General features: G+C 34.0%; 1 protein-coding gene across 1 annotated transcript in view; it reads left to right on the plus strand.

Moving 5' to 3' along the window:
* nonC (serine/threonine-protein kinase Smg1) overlaps positions 1-16,547 on the plus strand; it is a 254,741-nt gene that overhangs the window by 209,327 nt on the left and 28,867 nt on the right. The window contains exons 44-46 of the mRNA XM_075368488.1: positions 8,200-8,381; positions 8,567-8,752; positions 10,437-10,676. Of these exons, the coding sequence (XP_075224603.1) occupies positions 8,200-8,381; positions 8,567-8,752; positions 10,437-10,676 (608 nt within the window). The remainder of the gene's footprint in view (positions 1-8,199; positions 8,382-8,566; positions 8,753-10,436; positions 10,677-16,547) is intronic.

Genomic DNA, 16,547 nt, shown 5'->3' on the forward strand with positions numbered 1-16,547 from the left:
AGTCAATTACACACAATCCTTCCACACCCTTGACATCTGAACAAATGAAAATCACTGGGCAATAGGTCCGGGCTGTAGGGAGGATGATCAAGTTGAGGAGTGCATTTCTTCTACTTTTGAGATAATTAGAGCTGTAGAATGGGGCCTGGTGTTGTCGTGGAGGAGGATGGCCTCTCGAATCGGTTGGTCTTGTTTTTTGCGGCGATATGCACCCCTCACCTCATTCAACAGCTTGCAGCAGTAAGCAGCATTGATTGTGCATCGCTCATGCACCTTTTTTTTTGCAAACGTTGTTGTAAGCCTCTGACAGACCTCCAAACGTCTCAACTTCTGATCTACAGTCAAAAGGCGAGGGACCCATCTGGCACACAGTTTACAGAACTGCAGGCCGTTTGTGATGATGACGACCTGACAGCTCCCATAACTTATTCCATCCTGTTCTGCAATTTTGGATACTCTCGCCTGTTAAACAACAATTAGGCAAGTAGCAGCAGACACCATCTCAGTGATGCACAAACTTAAGAGGATTGCTCGGAAAGACTATGGGTTGTCGGGCCGTCAAATGCACATGGTGTATCAAGATGTCTTTGAAAGCATCACCTCTTATGCAGCACCTGTTTGGGCGCATAGGTTGGATATGAATAGAGCACTTCTTCAAAAGGAGTGCCCAGCGCAGCAGAGCCTTAATTGTATGCACTGGTGTTTTTAAAACAACCTCCTATGAGCCTACCACTGTATTGGGAAAGGCTCCCAATCGATTTAGTGGAGAAAGTTTGAGCAGCCATATGGGAATTGTGAAGAGACCAGGAGGCTGAGGTATTTGGGTTGCAGTTTTGAGCTGGGCCAGTACCGGAGCAGAACAATGCATCTGATCTAAATTTTGTTCAGTTGCTCATCTCCCGCCTGCAGAAGAGGCTGTAGAGCCTTGCAATGGAAGCATGGCAGCTGGAATGGGACATCACAAACAGGGGAAGATTCTTTTATAAGTTTATACATGATTTGGGGGGAATGGTATGTGCCTACAACTTGTACCTGGGTGCTCACCAACCACGCTAACTTGAACCAATATCTGTTTCGGTTCTGCCTGGCAGCTAATGAACTGTGCATCTGCGGGGAGGTCCAGTCAAATGAACACCTGAGGTTTGACTGCCCTGCTCTTGGGGGGGGGGGGCGGGCAGAGACCGAGCCACCCTGGAACTTAGAGGTCAAGGGGAAAATTGGCCAACTCACAAGCAGCAAGTCAATGTGGCAAGAGCTGCATTGTCGGACCATGTAGGGGTTCCTAGATGTGGTTGCTTTGTTCTACCGGCATCTATAGTTTACTTAGGTAAAGACTCTTACCACATTGCCATGCTAACCCTGAGTATGGCTGACCACCAGCCAATTATTATGGCCCCCAAGTGCTATAAAATGGTGGACAGGTACTTGCTTGTTGGGACACGTAAGCCGATGATATGACACCACACTTAGTCCACTCACGCTGTTAGTTAAGCTCTAGGAGCTATTTAGGACACTGGTCGCTAAACATTTTCGAGACTCAGTAGGCTCGAAACAGTTTCTGGCACAGATATTCGGTCTTATGCTGTAGGGCGACCGATTGGGGTGGGGGCGGGAGAAATACCAAGCAAACAGACTCTCACTTGTTTATAGTCTTCTAGACTATAAACTATAGTCTTATAGTCTAACTATACAAATGTTTTTGTCTGTAATCCTGGTCCGAGGATGGCGATCGTGTTCCTGATTTTCCCCTTGAACTCTTTATGCCAGGCAAACACACTCCTTGACAATGTTTATTCTCCAAACTGTGTATCAATCTTTGGAAAATTTCCATCATACTAGAAGCAATTACAAGCAAGTATACTAGAAGCATGGAACCAGTCCTACCAACTGTTGTTCACAAAAATTTCTCATTTATATTGGATTTACCCTCTGATTTCATAGTTAATGTCTGTATGAATCAAATTAACTGTTTTAATTTGATAAAATTTTAATTTTTTTTGGCATTCTTCAATAATAAAAATAAAAATATAACATGCTTGATATGAAAAAAGTGTTAATTAAATAAAATGTAACTGACTGGATATGGGATAAACGATACCTTGGTTTTTTGCCTCCTATCGCACCGTAATTTCACCTCTGAATGTTTCTCTCTCTGTTCACAAACTTAATGATTTCTTTACTTTCATTGTCTAAATATTCCTGCAGTTGATTAATTTGACAACCATCAACATAGTCCAAAGCCATGTTGATCCATGTTGGACCAAGCAAGGTCATTTATTGACAAAACTCTTTACTGCATGAACTGCCTGTGTTGCTGGAAAGGAAGATACTGAAGGAAACCTGTTACAATAGGATTAATCAGTATACTAGTACACCTCATATACTTAGCCCTTACTTTAGTTTAACAGGAAATCAATTTGCATACCACTGCCAGTTGGCCAGCTTAACTGTGACTGATTATCCTGCCTATTTTTGTATGCAACAGATAATCTAGCAGTAGCTAAGAGATGTGGAAAGTAACAGAGGACAATCAAGCCTCCAGCTGCCCGTATCTCACTGTGAGCCGTGAGATAGCCCACATTTGTGGGCTTGCCCAACAAAATAGTAGATATCAACAAGTAAGTAGATAGATTAGCTTAGCTTATATCTACTTAGAGAAGCATTGCTGAAGATGTCAGTTGTAGAGTTTGGAGAGTAAGGGAAATCCCAGGCGGGTTAGAAATGAAGAGGGTGTCAGGAGGGAGTGGAGGATGTTTCTATCTTCTCTAATGACAAAGGCCAACCTAGTCGAGCAGGTACATCCACCCAGGTACCAAAAAGTAGTCTGATTAGTGTTTTTGTTAACGCTGGAGGCAGGGTGGTAGTTCTATCCATCTAGTAGCACAATTTGAGGAACAGTTGTTGGGGTTACTTGATGGTCCTTTAACCACTGCATGGTCCACCTATGCAGTGGTTTACAGACAAGTGATCCCAAGGCTTAATGAGTTTAGGACAGTGTTCTTTGGTTTGGCGGTTGGATTTCAGGGCGCTTGCCTCTTGGCCAACAGAAGTCAAGACGGTTGCAGTTAGAGGCAATTTCCATCCTGGTACCAGTGCCTGTGCCTATTAGGGCATAGCAGAAACACTACGCTGAAGTGTTTAAAGGCAAGCAGGAGGCCAGCTTAATCTGCAAGCAGCCAGAAGTAATCTAAACAGGAAGGAGGGCTCCAAAAAAACAATAAATACAATTAGAGAAGTATTTCAAATTCAGGGTAAGAGGTTTGAAAAGGACAGTAGGAAAGGTTTGTTTATCTTGGCAGGTGACAAAGAGACAGTTAGTCATTTCAGAATCTGTCATTGGGTTTTACATTGTCTATGTTATAAATCGTCGCCTGTCCAAGGAGGAGGTTGTGTGTCTCATATGGGAGCAAAACGCAGACTTGGATGAGGTGGCTTGCAAGTCTTGACTGCAGATTGGTTGCGTGACAAATTAAAAAAGAATTGAAACTTGCCCCTTTGTTTCCTACATGTCTCAGGACCTTAAAACCATTTTTTTATTTAAGCAGTTTACCTGTCGTGGCCATTTTTGTTAATGGTGCACACACCTGTTTTTGTGATAGTAAGGGTTTACGGAAAAGATCATAACTAAAAAACTATTGGTCTTGGAAGAATGAAACAAAAAGCAATTTTTTCATATTTTCTCAAGGTAAAAGAATGGTCTGGTGGTTTATTTAGCTATCTCTCTTCTTTCTATGAGAAAATTACCAATGAAGTTAAACATGAAAAACTGTGAAATTTCACTTTTGATCATTTTTTTTAAAAGTCAGGTTACGGTATACACAGTTTGAAATATTTTTTTATATTCAAGTATATGGTAGTAGTTTTACTATAAATAATATTTAATAGTGATATACTTATCCTTAAATGTTTATGAATTTTTGAATACTAATTTTTTTAAATAATTCATATTTTGGCTTCAAATAACTATGATGGGCTGTTAATAAAAATCTCAAATTTGCACAAATTGTATTGTTTTTGTAGATGTTTTTGGCAAATAAAAAAGTGTCTTATGTATTGTACTAATAAAAAGTTGTAATCTCTCAAAAATCAAAAAACCTGTTAAAAGCGATACCATTTTGACTCGCTAAATAAGTGCTCCAAGGTGGTTTTCTTGTCTTCTTGGCACTTTAATATTTTTATACTTATATAGTTGAAATAGACTATAGACTTATTTGAACCATTCAACTGCAGTGTTCATATTATAACAGGCTCTTGAAGTCATTTCCAGTCATCAAAAATTCAGGTTGCAACATGCTCATATATGCTTGTTGCATCATTAAGCTTTACAGTTACAGACTGTCAATCTGACTAGTCAGTGCTATCTGTTAACATTTTTAGAGTGTCTCAAATTTCATCTTGTGTTAGGAAGTGTTTATTAAATAAATAAGTTTTACTTAATATTATATTTACAAATTTTAAAATCAGTTAAATTTTTACATTATTTTCAAGTAATTTCACATAAAACAATGGAAGAACAGTGTTCCATAGGAATTTATGTGAATGAAGAGTGTCATAAAACAGTGTGCCAAAAGAACTTATTAAAGTTTGTGAATTTAGTGATGAAAACCAACAACTTATTTTTTACGTGTTATGTGTTACTAGTGTTTGTAAATTCATGAAAAAAGTTATTGTCAAAATTCAGTCACCTGTATGGACAGTTCAGTTGTGACCGTTTGAGAACTCTTAAAAAATAATTAAGAAAAACTTCCAAATAACATTAGAGCAAACTCTTAAAGAACACATTTTTCAAAGTTTAAATTTACTTACTGGAAATTCTCTTTTTGTTAACTGTTTCAAAAGTATTTTTTCTCATTTAATATAAAATAAATACGATATCTGAAAAATTAAAAAAGAATCTTGAATTGTTTCGAATCAATTTTCTGTACATGAATATGATGACCTTATTTTAAAATTAAAAGAAATATGTGTTCTTTCTTCTAAAGATTAAAATTATCAGTTTACTTCCCTAATCTTTGATCAGACCTAAAATAATATCAGAGTTCAGTGTGTCTAAGCATTTGGTTAGACTTAGTAGAGAATTAGTTACTGAGCCAAGGCATTCTACTGGAATTAGGTAAAACACATAAAACAAGAATCAGTAACGACACAATTAAAAAAGTTGTGTTATTTTATGAAGATGACAATAATAGCAGGTTGTGTCCTGATAAAAAGGATTGTGTTAGCGCACGTTTTGGTGGTGTCAAAGTGCATAAGCAAAAGCGCCTTGTTCTGATAAACGTAAATGAATTGCATGTCTCCTTTAAAAGTGAAAACCCTGAGGAAAAGATTGGAAGATCAGAGTTATGCGAACTCTGTCCAAAATGGTGTATCTGGGACTCGTACAGTTTGTGTCTGCCCTACCACCAGAACATGAAACTCATGATTGATGGTTCCAAACTTAATGTTGATTATAAGGACTTATTAGACATCATTTTTTATGACAAGGATAACTATAACTGTATGATGATGAATGTGTACACCAAATGTCCAGATAAACAGGCAGTGTTTTTGACATACTCAACTTTTCCAAAGAGTTTGATGTGTTGCCAGATACAGACCAAAGATGAGTTTTTCGAATCATTAGTGGAAAAATTGGAAAAGCTGAACACTCACCATTTCATGTCAAAATCTCAAACTCAGTCTTTCAAGAAGAAAAAATTAGAATTAAGTGAAGAAGAATGTTTGGTGTGTGTTGGCAGACTTTGTGAAAAACTTTTCATTTCTTGTTGAAGCTGAGATACAAAGCTTTCATTGGGGCAACAGCCAAGCCACAGTTCACTCTTTTGTGTTCTATTTAAAGGAAGATGATGTATTACAACACAAGTGTCTGCATTTTAAGTGATCACTTGAAGCATGATACAGCAACATTCTATTGCTTTCAAAAACTTTTAACAGACCATGTCAAGGAAGATACATTAGAACATTAAAAAACTCATCTATTTTACTGATGGTGCTTCAAGTCTGCACAAATTAGCAAAATTCTTTTTATTTTTATACAGGCTTGAAGGACCATCAACCTTGAAGCCGAACAGCACTTCTTTGATTATCCAATGGGAAAAATGCCTGTTTTGGTGTGGGGAAGAACAACAAAACAAGACATAGCAAAGGCCATTAAACAGATACTAAACGTTGATGAAATGTATTCATTTTGTAATCACAAGCTGAAAAACATGAAGTATTTTTTTATTAAATCAGATGAGAGTCGTTGGTATCCAAAATTTCACAGTTTTTCATTCCCAGCCAAATTGATGACCATGTTGTGTTATCAAGATTTAAAGGGTCTAAAATATGACCTCTGGTAAAGCCCATCAGGGCTAGGAAGTGAGTGGAGGGGTGGATGGTGACCAGGATCATCACAAGGCGGGTGGTGGTGTCTTCTCCTATGGAGGTCAGGATGTGTATGTGACAAGATAGTTAGGGGGAGGTATTAAAAATATGTTATTATATCCTCAAAATGGATTGCAGTCCCTTTGAGTAGCCCTGGTGCCTAAATAAACATCCTACAATGTGGGCCACCAAGATGAGTGAAGAGAGGATGGTGTGTGTGTGTGTGTATGTATGTATGTTTGATACTTTTAATTTCTTTCTTTTATCTATACTAGATAAGCTTGAAGAAAGATGCCCTAATTTTGAAAGTTTTCCTTTAACACTACTATTATCATAGAAAAAGAAAAATGTCAAGTTGAATTACCAATGGTTTTTAAATAATGGTAGTTTGTCTGGTTGATCACCAATTAAAATAATTAAAATGTGAAAATTTTAAGTAATACGAGTTCTGTAAATAAAGTAATGAGATTGGTTCAAAAAAACTTTTTATTTTCAATCTAATTATACATGGACTCTGCCACCTTCAAAATAGTTCTCTTGGCAAGTCATGCAATGTATTAAATGGTTTTCCCACTCTTCATAGCAGTGTTGGAACTCAGAAACCAGAATATCTTTCAGATAGTCGGTTACATTTTTTTAATGATTTCTACTGTTCCAGAAATTAAAAGTTTTACTGTCCTTTGAGGTGAATTTTAAAGTCAGGAACAGGAAAAAGTCGCAGGGACTAAAGTCAGGTGAATAAAGTGGTTGAAGAACTACAGGAATGTTTTTCTTTGCCAAAAACTCATTAATTGAGAGTGCATTGCGACAAGATGTATTGTCATGATGCAGCATCCAGTTGTTTTTGATGGCTGGTCTCACGTTGGTAACTTTTCTACAATCTTTAAGAATTTTTGGTAAACATATTGATTTGCAGTATTTTCTGTAGGCAAAAACTCCTTATGGACAATGCCATTACTATCAAAGAAACAAATTAGCATGGTTTTGATTTTTGATTTGCTCATTTTTGCTTTTTACGGACATGTTGAGTTTGAAGTGTGCCACTCCTTGCTGTAGCATTTTGTTTCTGGGTCGTACTCAAATATCAGAGATTCATCACCACTAATAACATTTTTTTAGAAAATCAAGATCAGTTTCGATTTGCCCTAGATCATCACGGGTTTGTGAGACCAATTTTGCACAAACTTTTTTCATGTTCAATTCATTTGTCAAAATTTGATGGACTGTGATGTGGTTCAAATTCAATTGTTCTGCAATCATTCTGGCAGGTAATCACTGTTCGTATCGTATGAAGTGTCCGATTCACTCAACATTGTCGTCTCTTTTTGACATTAAAAGTCTTCCAGAGTGTGGATTGTCTGCAACTGATTCCCAGCCATCTGAAAATGCTTTAAACCACCTAAAAACTTGGGCTCATGACATAGCATGTTCTCCATATGCCCTTTTCAATTTTGAAAAAGTTTCAGTAGCATTCTCACCAAGTTTAACACACAACTTGATTGCACAATGTTGATCATAAATAATATCATCCATTTTTGTAACGCATAGCAAAAACTTGTTTTACAAAAAGTTTGTTTACCTCGCATGGCAGTAATAGACTATAAATCAACTGTTCATATAACCATATAATTACTAGTAACTTTACAGTGTTACCACTTTGGCTGCCAAAAAAAAATAGTCTCGTTACTATATTTACAGATCTCATATATTGAAATTTAATTGATTTTGTAAGAAATATTGAACGATGACTTGAAGTTTGTTGAACTTTGTGCACATTATTTTATGCTTAAAGATTGATTATATTTGAGTTATATTAATTCATGGTTGCTCTAGGTGCTGGTGATTGTTTGGTTGATTTAACATCAAGAGATGGCGATTGGTTTTTAGATGATATGTATTTAACAACTGGTTCTGTTACTAAATTAATATCAGTATTGGTCCCACCATTAGATCCTAGACTAAAATTGGCACTAGAATGTGTTGCGATGGCTCATAATCAGTACAAAGGTCTTCAGGTAAGATTATTTCTCAGTCTTTTATAAACTGTTGCTAATGTATTGTAAAAATTATTCCCTTTGCTGATGTCAGTAATTTTTGTCTTACTATGTTTATCTGATTTATGTAAAGATTAACTTTCTCTTTTATGTTTATAATAACTGTTTAAAGGATCCCTTTAATTGTTTCTGTTTTGCCATTTCAGGAGCTAAATATTAATTTTACCAGTATTATATTACCAGAAGCTCTACAGATAATACAGAGGGAAGAAGAAAGTGCTGTTGATTTAATTAAGAAGTTTATTAATGTTATTAGTAGTTGTCCATGTTCATTACAAAATCTGCTTACACAATTACATCTTCATATGCACTTTGTTATCATGGGAATGGAGGTAATAAATTGTATTTTTAATTATATAGTTAACTTAAATACAAAACTCATTTAATGAATGTTGTAATACAAGCAACTGTAGCAATTTCTGAGAATCTCCGGTATATAAGATGATTTGTGGAGGTTTGAAAAGTTGATATGTTTTTAAAATAAATTTATGGTTTCTACTGCAGTTGCCTGAAACAGCAGCAGTTGTTTGTGTCACTGTCTGCTGATAATTGTTTAACTATTAAAACGTCATACAAGTTTTAATTTCAAATCAAAATTTTTGTAAACTATTTTTGAGAATAATTTTATGTTCATATTACTATTATTTCAATAAGTATTTAGCATAGTTGTTTTATATAAAGTAAAACCTCAGATTGTGTTTTACACTAAAACCTCATGGTTTTAGTGTTGCCTGCTCTGTAAGTGTGACAAGATTATTTCTAGTTCATTAACATTCCAGTTCCTTCTAACTAATACCACTCCCATTACAACACCAAGAAGCAAACAGCAGGAAGTTATGGAGATCTCGTCTAAAAGCATGAGAAAAGACAAAGGAATCCCTCAATCCTCTAATCTATAATGAAAAATGTAAAATATGGGAAATAGTGCAAAATTTTGAAAAAGTACCACTCAAATAAGGTAGTAGAAGTGAGAGCAATGAATCTGTAAATGATTGCAATAAATGATGCAATATCATATTTCCATGAAATCCTCAAAAGGATTTGCAAAAGCAAGTATCATAGAATAGGTTCCTTGTTAAATTTGTAGTTTTTAAACTACTACTTACTTATTCTCATCCTCTGGTTTTTAGGCATTTCATTCTAACAATTGATTATTCTCTCATTATTTACATTTTTTAATTTTTTGCTATTAAGATTAATAAGTGGCACTTTTTGTAATGCCAGGCAGTAACAAATTCTTAATATATATTTACCTGTGAAGGCTGAAAATAATCTTATTCTTTCATTAAACAAATGAAAAATTAAGTATAGAAATCCAAATATATCTATATACAAAGGCCTGATACATAAATATGTAAAAACAATTTATGTTTGCTTTTATCTCTATCAGATCCTAAAGGTAACTAACTGTAAATATCTTTGTATTTGCCTTATAGTAGCATTTTTCATCTGATAATCTCTTAACCCACCAGTCAAATTATGTCTGTAACCTATTAAATACATACTTCACAATTATCCATATATATATTTATATAAACACACACACACACACACACAGAGAGAAATGAAATAAATAACAAAATGATAAATAAATAAATGATAAAATAAATAAACAAAAAATAGATGAAATAACAGAAATGGAACATACTTAACGCAATTTTTTGTTATAGAAAAAAGTATAATAACATCTTGAGTACAAATAAATCGTAAAACTAAGATAATTGACAACTATGATGTTAACACATAGCTAGTGTTGTTATGTTTGGACTTAATTAACATAATCTTAATCTGTAAGTGTCATTAAGTAATTCATGAGTAGATTTTTAATTTTCTATTTATTCAACTTCTTGTGGCTATAGTTCGGTTAGGCTACTGCCTTTTAATTATCAGTTTATCATGTTGTAGGAATCTGTAGGTCTTACGGATTCTAGATAACCTAATAAATTCCTGTTATTGTGATGTATTGTGAGGTAAGTATTATTGTACACTAACTGTTGTTATTTTAATTGATTACAGTCTCCTCATGTAAAATGTGAAAAAATAGTGAAAGATTTGAGGGCTGGTTTTGAACCTTTAGTGACAAGTCCTGAAACACCAGATGCAATGTCACCTGGTTTAATGTTGTTTATGGGTTTCAATGGATTGTTTGAAAATCTTGCAATAGGTACTAATAAATTAATATCTGCTTTGTCTACTTTGCATACACCAACTGCATGGAAAACTGTAGACCAAGTTAGAGAAGCAAAAGCATTATCTGTAAGTATTGTTTAATTATTTTTTGTTGTTAATTTCTGAAAAGTTGGATCTGTTTTTTTATTAAAACTTTGATTTTATTATTATTGTTACTTGTGTTTTATTTGTATTATTTTATGGTATTCATTTTCTAGCAGGATGCTATTTTTATCATCATACGCTTTGAATTACTGCAGTTAGGTAGGAAAGTTATATGTGTCATACCATGGTTGTTGTGTTGTTCTTGTGTTTTCATTCATAACTGGAAGTTTCCACTTTCCTGACTAAATGTCAACAGTTATAATGAAAATTTATTATTTTTAGACATTGACCATGATGCAGTTTCTCCTAAGCATTATATTTCCTTAACTAATTAATTACTAATCAGATCACCATCTTAATTTGGAATTGCTGATGTTACATTGCATGGCCTTTTATTGACTTATGTAATTTTATCTCTCTGATGTTAATTTTCCCTAAAATAACAGAAACCTGGCCGACGTGAAAATGGAAAAATCTCATGAGTTAACAAAAACATTTCTTAAGAATCATGTACAGCACTGTAATTTATGAAAAAAATTTCCTACAATATAAAATAGAATACATATACTATACAGTACTATACATATTTCTTTCTTTTCTGCTCAGCCTCTGGAATCATGTAAGGTATTATACCTCAAAGGATGAATGAGGATGATGTGTGTGAGTGTAAATGAAGTGTAGTCTTGTACAGTCTCAGGGTTGACCATTTCTAAGATGTGTGGTTAATGGAAACCCAATCACTGAATAATTTAACAGAATATAAATTTACATTTTCAGTAACTTGTCGCCAGTCACAATAGGCAACAATTGACCAACAGAGAGTGTTAAACCCTTGTTCAGGCGATAACACAGTCATCATTGTTTTGGCTACTTACAGTAAACTAGCCTTTATGCCTACTGCCCTGTGAATCATAACTTAACACTCTCGTCATTCCATATCTAGTCACAATTTTTATTTAAATTAATTATGTAATGCCATTATATGTAACTTATACATGTGTCATTTTTGTTCATTAAACAAAGTCTTCTTTACTGTGCGTGTGTGAATGCATTTTTGTTTTCCGTTCATTCGCTGAATTTGTCATTTTATTTTTTATTTTTATGGATCCATATTAAAGTTCAGTACCTACAGTACAGAACTGTACAGTGTGATTGTTAATTTAGTGTTCTTCTGGATACTGTGTATTAAATAAAAAAAAAAATTAAAAAAAAGAGTTGTATTAAAAACAAATATCAAAGTAATCGAAGCCAATGAAAAAGACAAACTGTCTATTAAAAACTTTGTCAAAAATTTGGCATTGGTAAGACTCAAATTTATGAAATTTAAAAAAATTAAAAACTGAATGGTAAAGGGAGCAGTTAAAATAAAAGCCATAAGTGAAAAATTGGCAACAAAGAAAACAAAATTGTTTGGAAATGGTTTGTGATTGTAAGGGCAAGAAAGTTACCAATTTCAGGAGTAATTGTTCAGCACCAAGCAAAGGAAGTAGCAGAGAAATTAGGTAGCACCAATTTCAGCGCTTCAAATGGTTGGCTGGAAAGTTTTAAAAAGCGGCATCAAATTGTGTTTAAAGAAGTATGTGGTGAGGCTAACTGACTAGAAAACAAAACTTGCTACTTTGCCTGAAAATTATGAACCAACCTAGAAATATTTCAAACGTGAACGAAACCGGACTTTTTTATCGTGCACTATCGAGTAAGACTTTGCTTGAAAGGAGAACATTGTGCAGGAGACCTTAATAAAGACAATCTTCCTGTAGTATGGAGATCCAACAAAAAATCATGGATGAAGTCACATATCATGGAGAGTGGTTGCAAGGGTTAAGATAAGAATGAAGCAGCAAAATACACATTCTTCTCTTTTTAGATAACGCCACATGTCATCCCGGTATTACATTAAGCCATGTTAAATTAGCTTAGTTCCCATCAAATACGACAAGCGTTACGCAGCCTATGGACCAGGATGTAATTAAATGTCTCAAATTACGCTACCGTAGATTTTTAATGAAATCTCTGTTAGCAACTACTGAAACTACTCAACTGACTAAATCTATATCAATGCTTGATAATTTGGTTGTCGGAAGCATTTAAATGCGTATTGGCAGAAATTTCAACACTGCTTGGCTACAAAAACAGAACTTACGACTACATTTGATGACTTGCAGTAAGAACTGAACAGGGCCTGTTATGAAAATATAATTGCTAAAGATTTTGTTAACAAGAATAGCTTATTAGAGCCGGAGGCTAACAAAGAGAATATAGATGAATTTATTGACCACCATAGAAAGAAAATTGACGAAGACAAAAGCGGTCCCGATGACAAGGACTGTAACAGTACTGCTACAACAGTAATGAACAACACAAAAACGTTCTGGCCCAGGCATTGGATTGGTTGGAGATAGGTGCATTAGCATCATGCCACGGTTATATTGTTATTCGATTTGGGACTTCTGCTAGCAGGGCTGGCTGCGCTGCATGGGTATGGTAGCCCGTGTGCAACTGGGGGGGGTGTGGCTTCGTTACAAGTCACAAACAGGGACTTGGTATATTGCCGCATGAGACTCCATGATGGGACTGGGAAGGAGTGCAGGGTTTTTCCCTGGCTCCTGCAAAGACCGGAATGAGGTTATGTTCCCCTTGTTAGGTGACCTAATTTTTTGGTAGACTTATTTGGATGTATAGGTCTAAATTTCTATGTTGTGTAAAACGTAATTTTGATTGGTATGAGTGTAGCACTGATTTAACTTACAACTCGTTTGCTTTCTAAGGCATTAACAGTCACGAATGGTGTTGTCAGATTCGGACTAGATGCAGGGTCCGCACTTTCATGGTCTCAATTAGTTAGTTTGAGGGAAGCATGCAAGATTGGATGTGAAGATGTCTGTTTGAGGCTTACGTGAAGGCAAAATTTGATTTGTATTTTACTGATGCAATCGTCTACTGAGACATTTACATTGGTGGCATCCTGACTGAGGCCTTGCTGATGACTATGAGATTAGATCAGTTAGAGGATCTAAAGACAACCTCGGGTAAAGCCCCTCTGGGCTCAGAACAGACTGGATGATGTGGCAACTAGTAACGTCACAAGGTTGGTGTTTTCCCCCTACAGGTTGGGATGTACCTTTTTGGGGGAAGGAGAAGCTCTTTGTAAATATTTTAATGCGTTACATGTATTACACACTAGCTTAATTTTTGCATGTGTGTAATCTAGCTAGACTATATATTTTTTTAACATAACCACATATACTTTAAATAATATATATATATATATATATATATATTAAAGTAGATTCATAGTTAATGTATATATGTGGTAGGTTAAAAAAAAGACTGCACTTATGCTGTTTGTTGCTGAAAAACACTGCTTCCAAACTTTAATGCACAGCTTGTATTGTACTTTCCTCAACCTCATTTTTAGTTTGAAAACATCATCCTTTTAAATTCACCTTCAATTTGGGAAAGAATTACGTCTAGCAGGGCCCAAGTCTGGAGAGTAGGGTGGATGATGCTCAGTGATTGTCCTTATATTTTCCTTGGTAATTTGGATAAGATGTGATGCTAAGCAGGTGCATTTCCATGGTGCAACACCCAACTGTGGTTTTCCCACACCTCTGACCTCTTTACGCATATAACATTTCTCAAATGCCATAAAATGTTTCCATACAGAAATTTTGTTTACTGTCTGACATATGGAACAGATTCATAATTGATCAAATTTTTCCAGACAGAAAACAACAAACGTCACCTTCATTTGACAGACTCATGCAGGCTTTTTTTGGTCAGGGCTTTCCCAATGATGGCATTTCAGTTTTTACATTGTAGTCATAAATCCAAGTCTCATCTCCTGTTACGATTTTTAAAATCTTTCATCAGCATTAGTCTGGTCAAGAAAGTGTTGATTGATAACAAAATTGTTTCTGATCACTAATCAGCAAATGCAGAACAGATTTTGTGGAGATGGCATGTATGTTTAAATTTTTCCACTGAAATTGTGTAATCTTAATCTGATGCCAATTTCCTCACAAATCTCTTGAACAGTTAAATAGCAATCTGGGATCTTCATCAGTCAACTTTTTTAAGATGATTAAACCATTGTAGCACTTTGACCTGTTTACGTTCTTCCCCAAATGATTGCTGTAACATTTTAAATGTCTCCATGAAAGTTTTACAGAGTTTAAAGTAAAGTTTAACATATTTTCACTTCTAATTCTTATAGTTCAAACGCTATAACAGTAGCGAAATATATCAATTGGTAAGTTGCCAATAACCAGCACCAGTTATTGGAACATGTGCTCTGTGAACTGGTAGATATACTGTAATAAAAGGTCAGCCTTTTTTTAAAGCTCACCTTTTATAGTAAGAGCTATAGTGTGCATATATATATATATATATATTACATTTGTTTAGCTCAGTGGTCAGTATGTTGATGGTGATTGAAGTTTAACTTACTATTTACTGTTTTGGTGGTTTATATTTCATTTAACATAAATTTTATTAGCACAGTGGTCAATATGTTAAATGAAATATAAATCATCAAAACACAATAAATAGAACTTGCTGTCCAAAAGACAAATTCTGCTGCCCAGTACTGGACAGCAGAATTTGTGTATTCATCCATAACTAATTAATGAAATTATAAGTAATTGTTTTAATGTAATTATGGAATTTATTTAAACTGAAGATGTGAGATCCTGCAAAAATCAATTCTTGGAATTAGTTTGGTAAGTTTAACATTTCTGTTTGTTGTGTTTTGGTTGTTTACATTTCATTTTACATATACACACTCACATGCACGCACATACATACATACTAATCTGCACTAATTAACTCAATATGTTAATTTTTGCAGTGATTAATTGAATAATAAACAAAACATAAGTTGTCTTTGACAGGGACACACAAATGTGACAAAATAGTCTTCTTTTATTGGAGGATATTTATTTACAAATTAAACATAATGATAGTTCATAATATTATTACGCCAGTGGGTGCATGTTTAATTTTAATAAAATATTTATAAAGTATAAATATAAAATATTTATAAAAGTATAATTACTTAAGTATTACTATTTTTTTATTGAATTTAATAGTAGACTAAAATACTATTTTTAACATATTTCAAAGTATAATTGTATATGGATTTAATAGAAGTTTTAATTCTTTGAAAGAAAATTTTACATTTTTATAAAATGTATTGTACATTTACACAAACATTTCCTAATTTTTTTTAGTTAATGACATCTTTCTTTATACAAACATGAAACATATAATTTTTATGGTTGTTTTTTCTGCCTATCCATCTTCTTTAAGAAATTAATTTTAAACCAAAAAGGTCATATGAAAGGAAACTCCATTCTTTTTGGAACAAGTGTCCTTAATTCAATTAAAAACTAAAATTTTTAGAAATTTGCTGTTTTTTTGTTTTGTTTTTTCTGCCCTTTATGAAAAAGTATGGTAATAAAAAAAATCATGTATAGTGGAATTAATGAAAGAGAAATAGGTAAGTTACGATGAACATCAAAAGAATGATTCTGTAATATTTGGTTTTCACAAACTTATTTGTTTTTTTAATAGCTGGCTGTGAAATTCAAAGTTTTTGTTACATTCTCTATCTTTCACTCTCAGTTAATGCAGGGAAATTCTTTCCCTATATGTATCTGGACATTTCGTAGTAATAGTCGGCTCACCACAAATTTGCTAAATTTAATTGCTTAAAATTTTGACAATTTTTGTTTAAATTAGTTAATGTTTTATCTATTTGTTTTTTTAGACTACTTCTGTACATGATGATTTTTGTTTAAGTAAATGTGGAATAATTTCGAGAATTAACATGAATTTGTATTTTTTATTTAA

The sequence above is a fragment of the Lycorma delicatula genome, chromosome 6 (assembly GCF_047948215.1).
Source record: "Lycorma delicatula isolate Av1 chromosome 6, ASM4794821v1, whole genome shotgun sequence".
Taxonomy (NCBI): domain Eukaryota; kingdom Metazoa; phylum Arthropoda; class Insecta; order Hemiptera; family Fulgoridae; genus Lycorma; species Lycorma delicatula.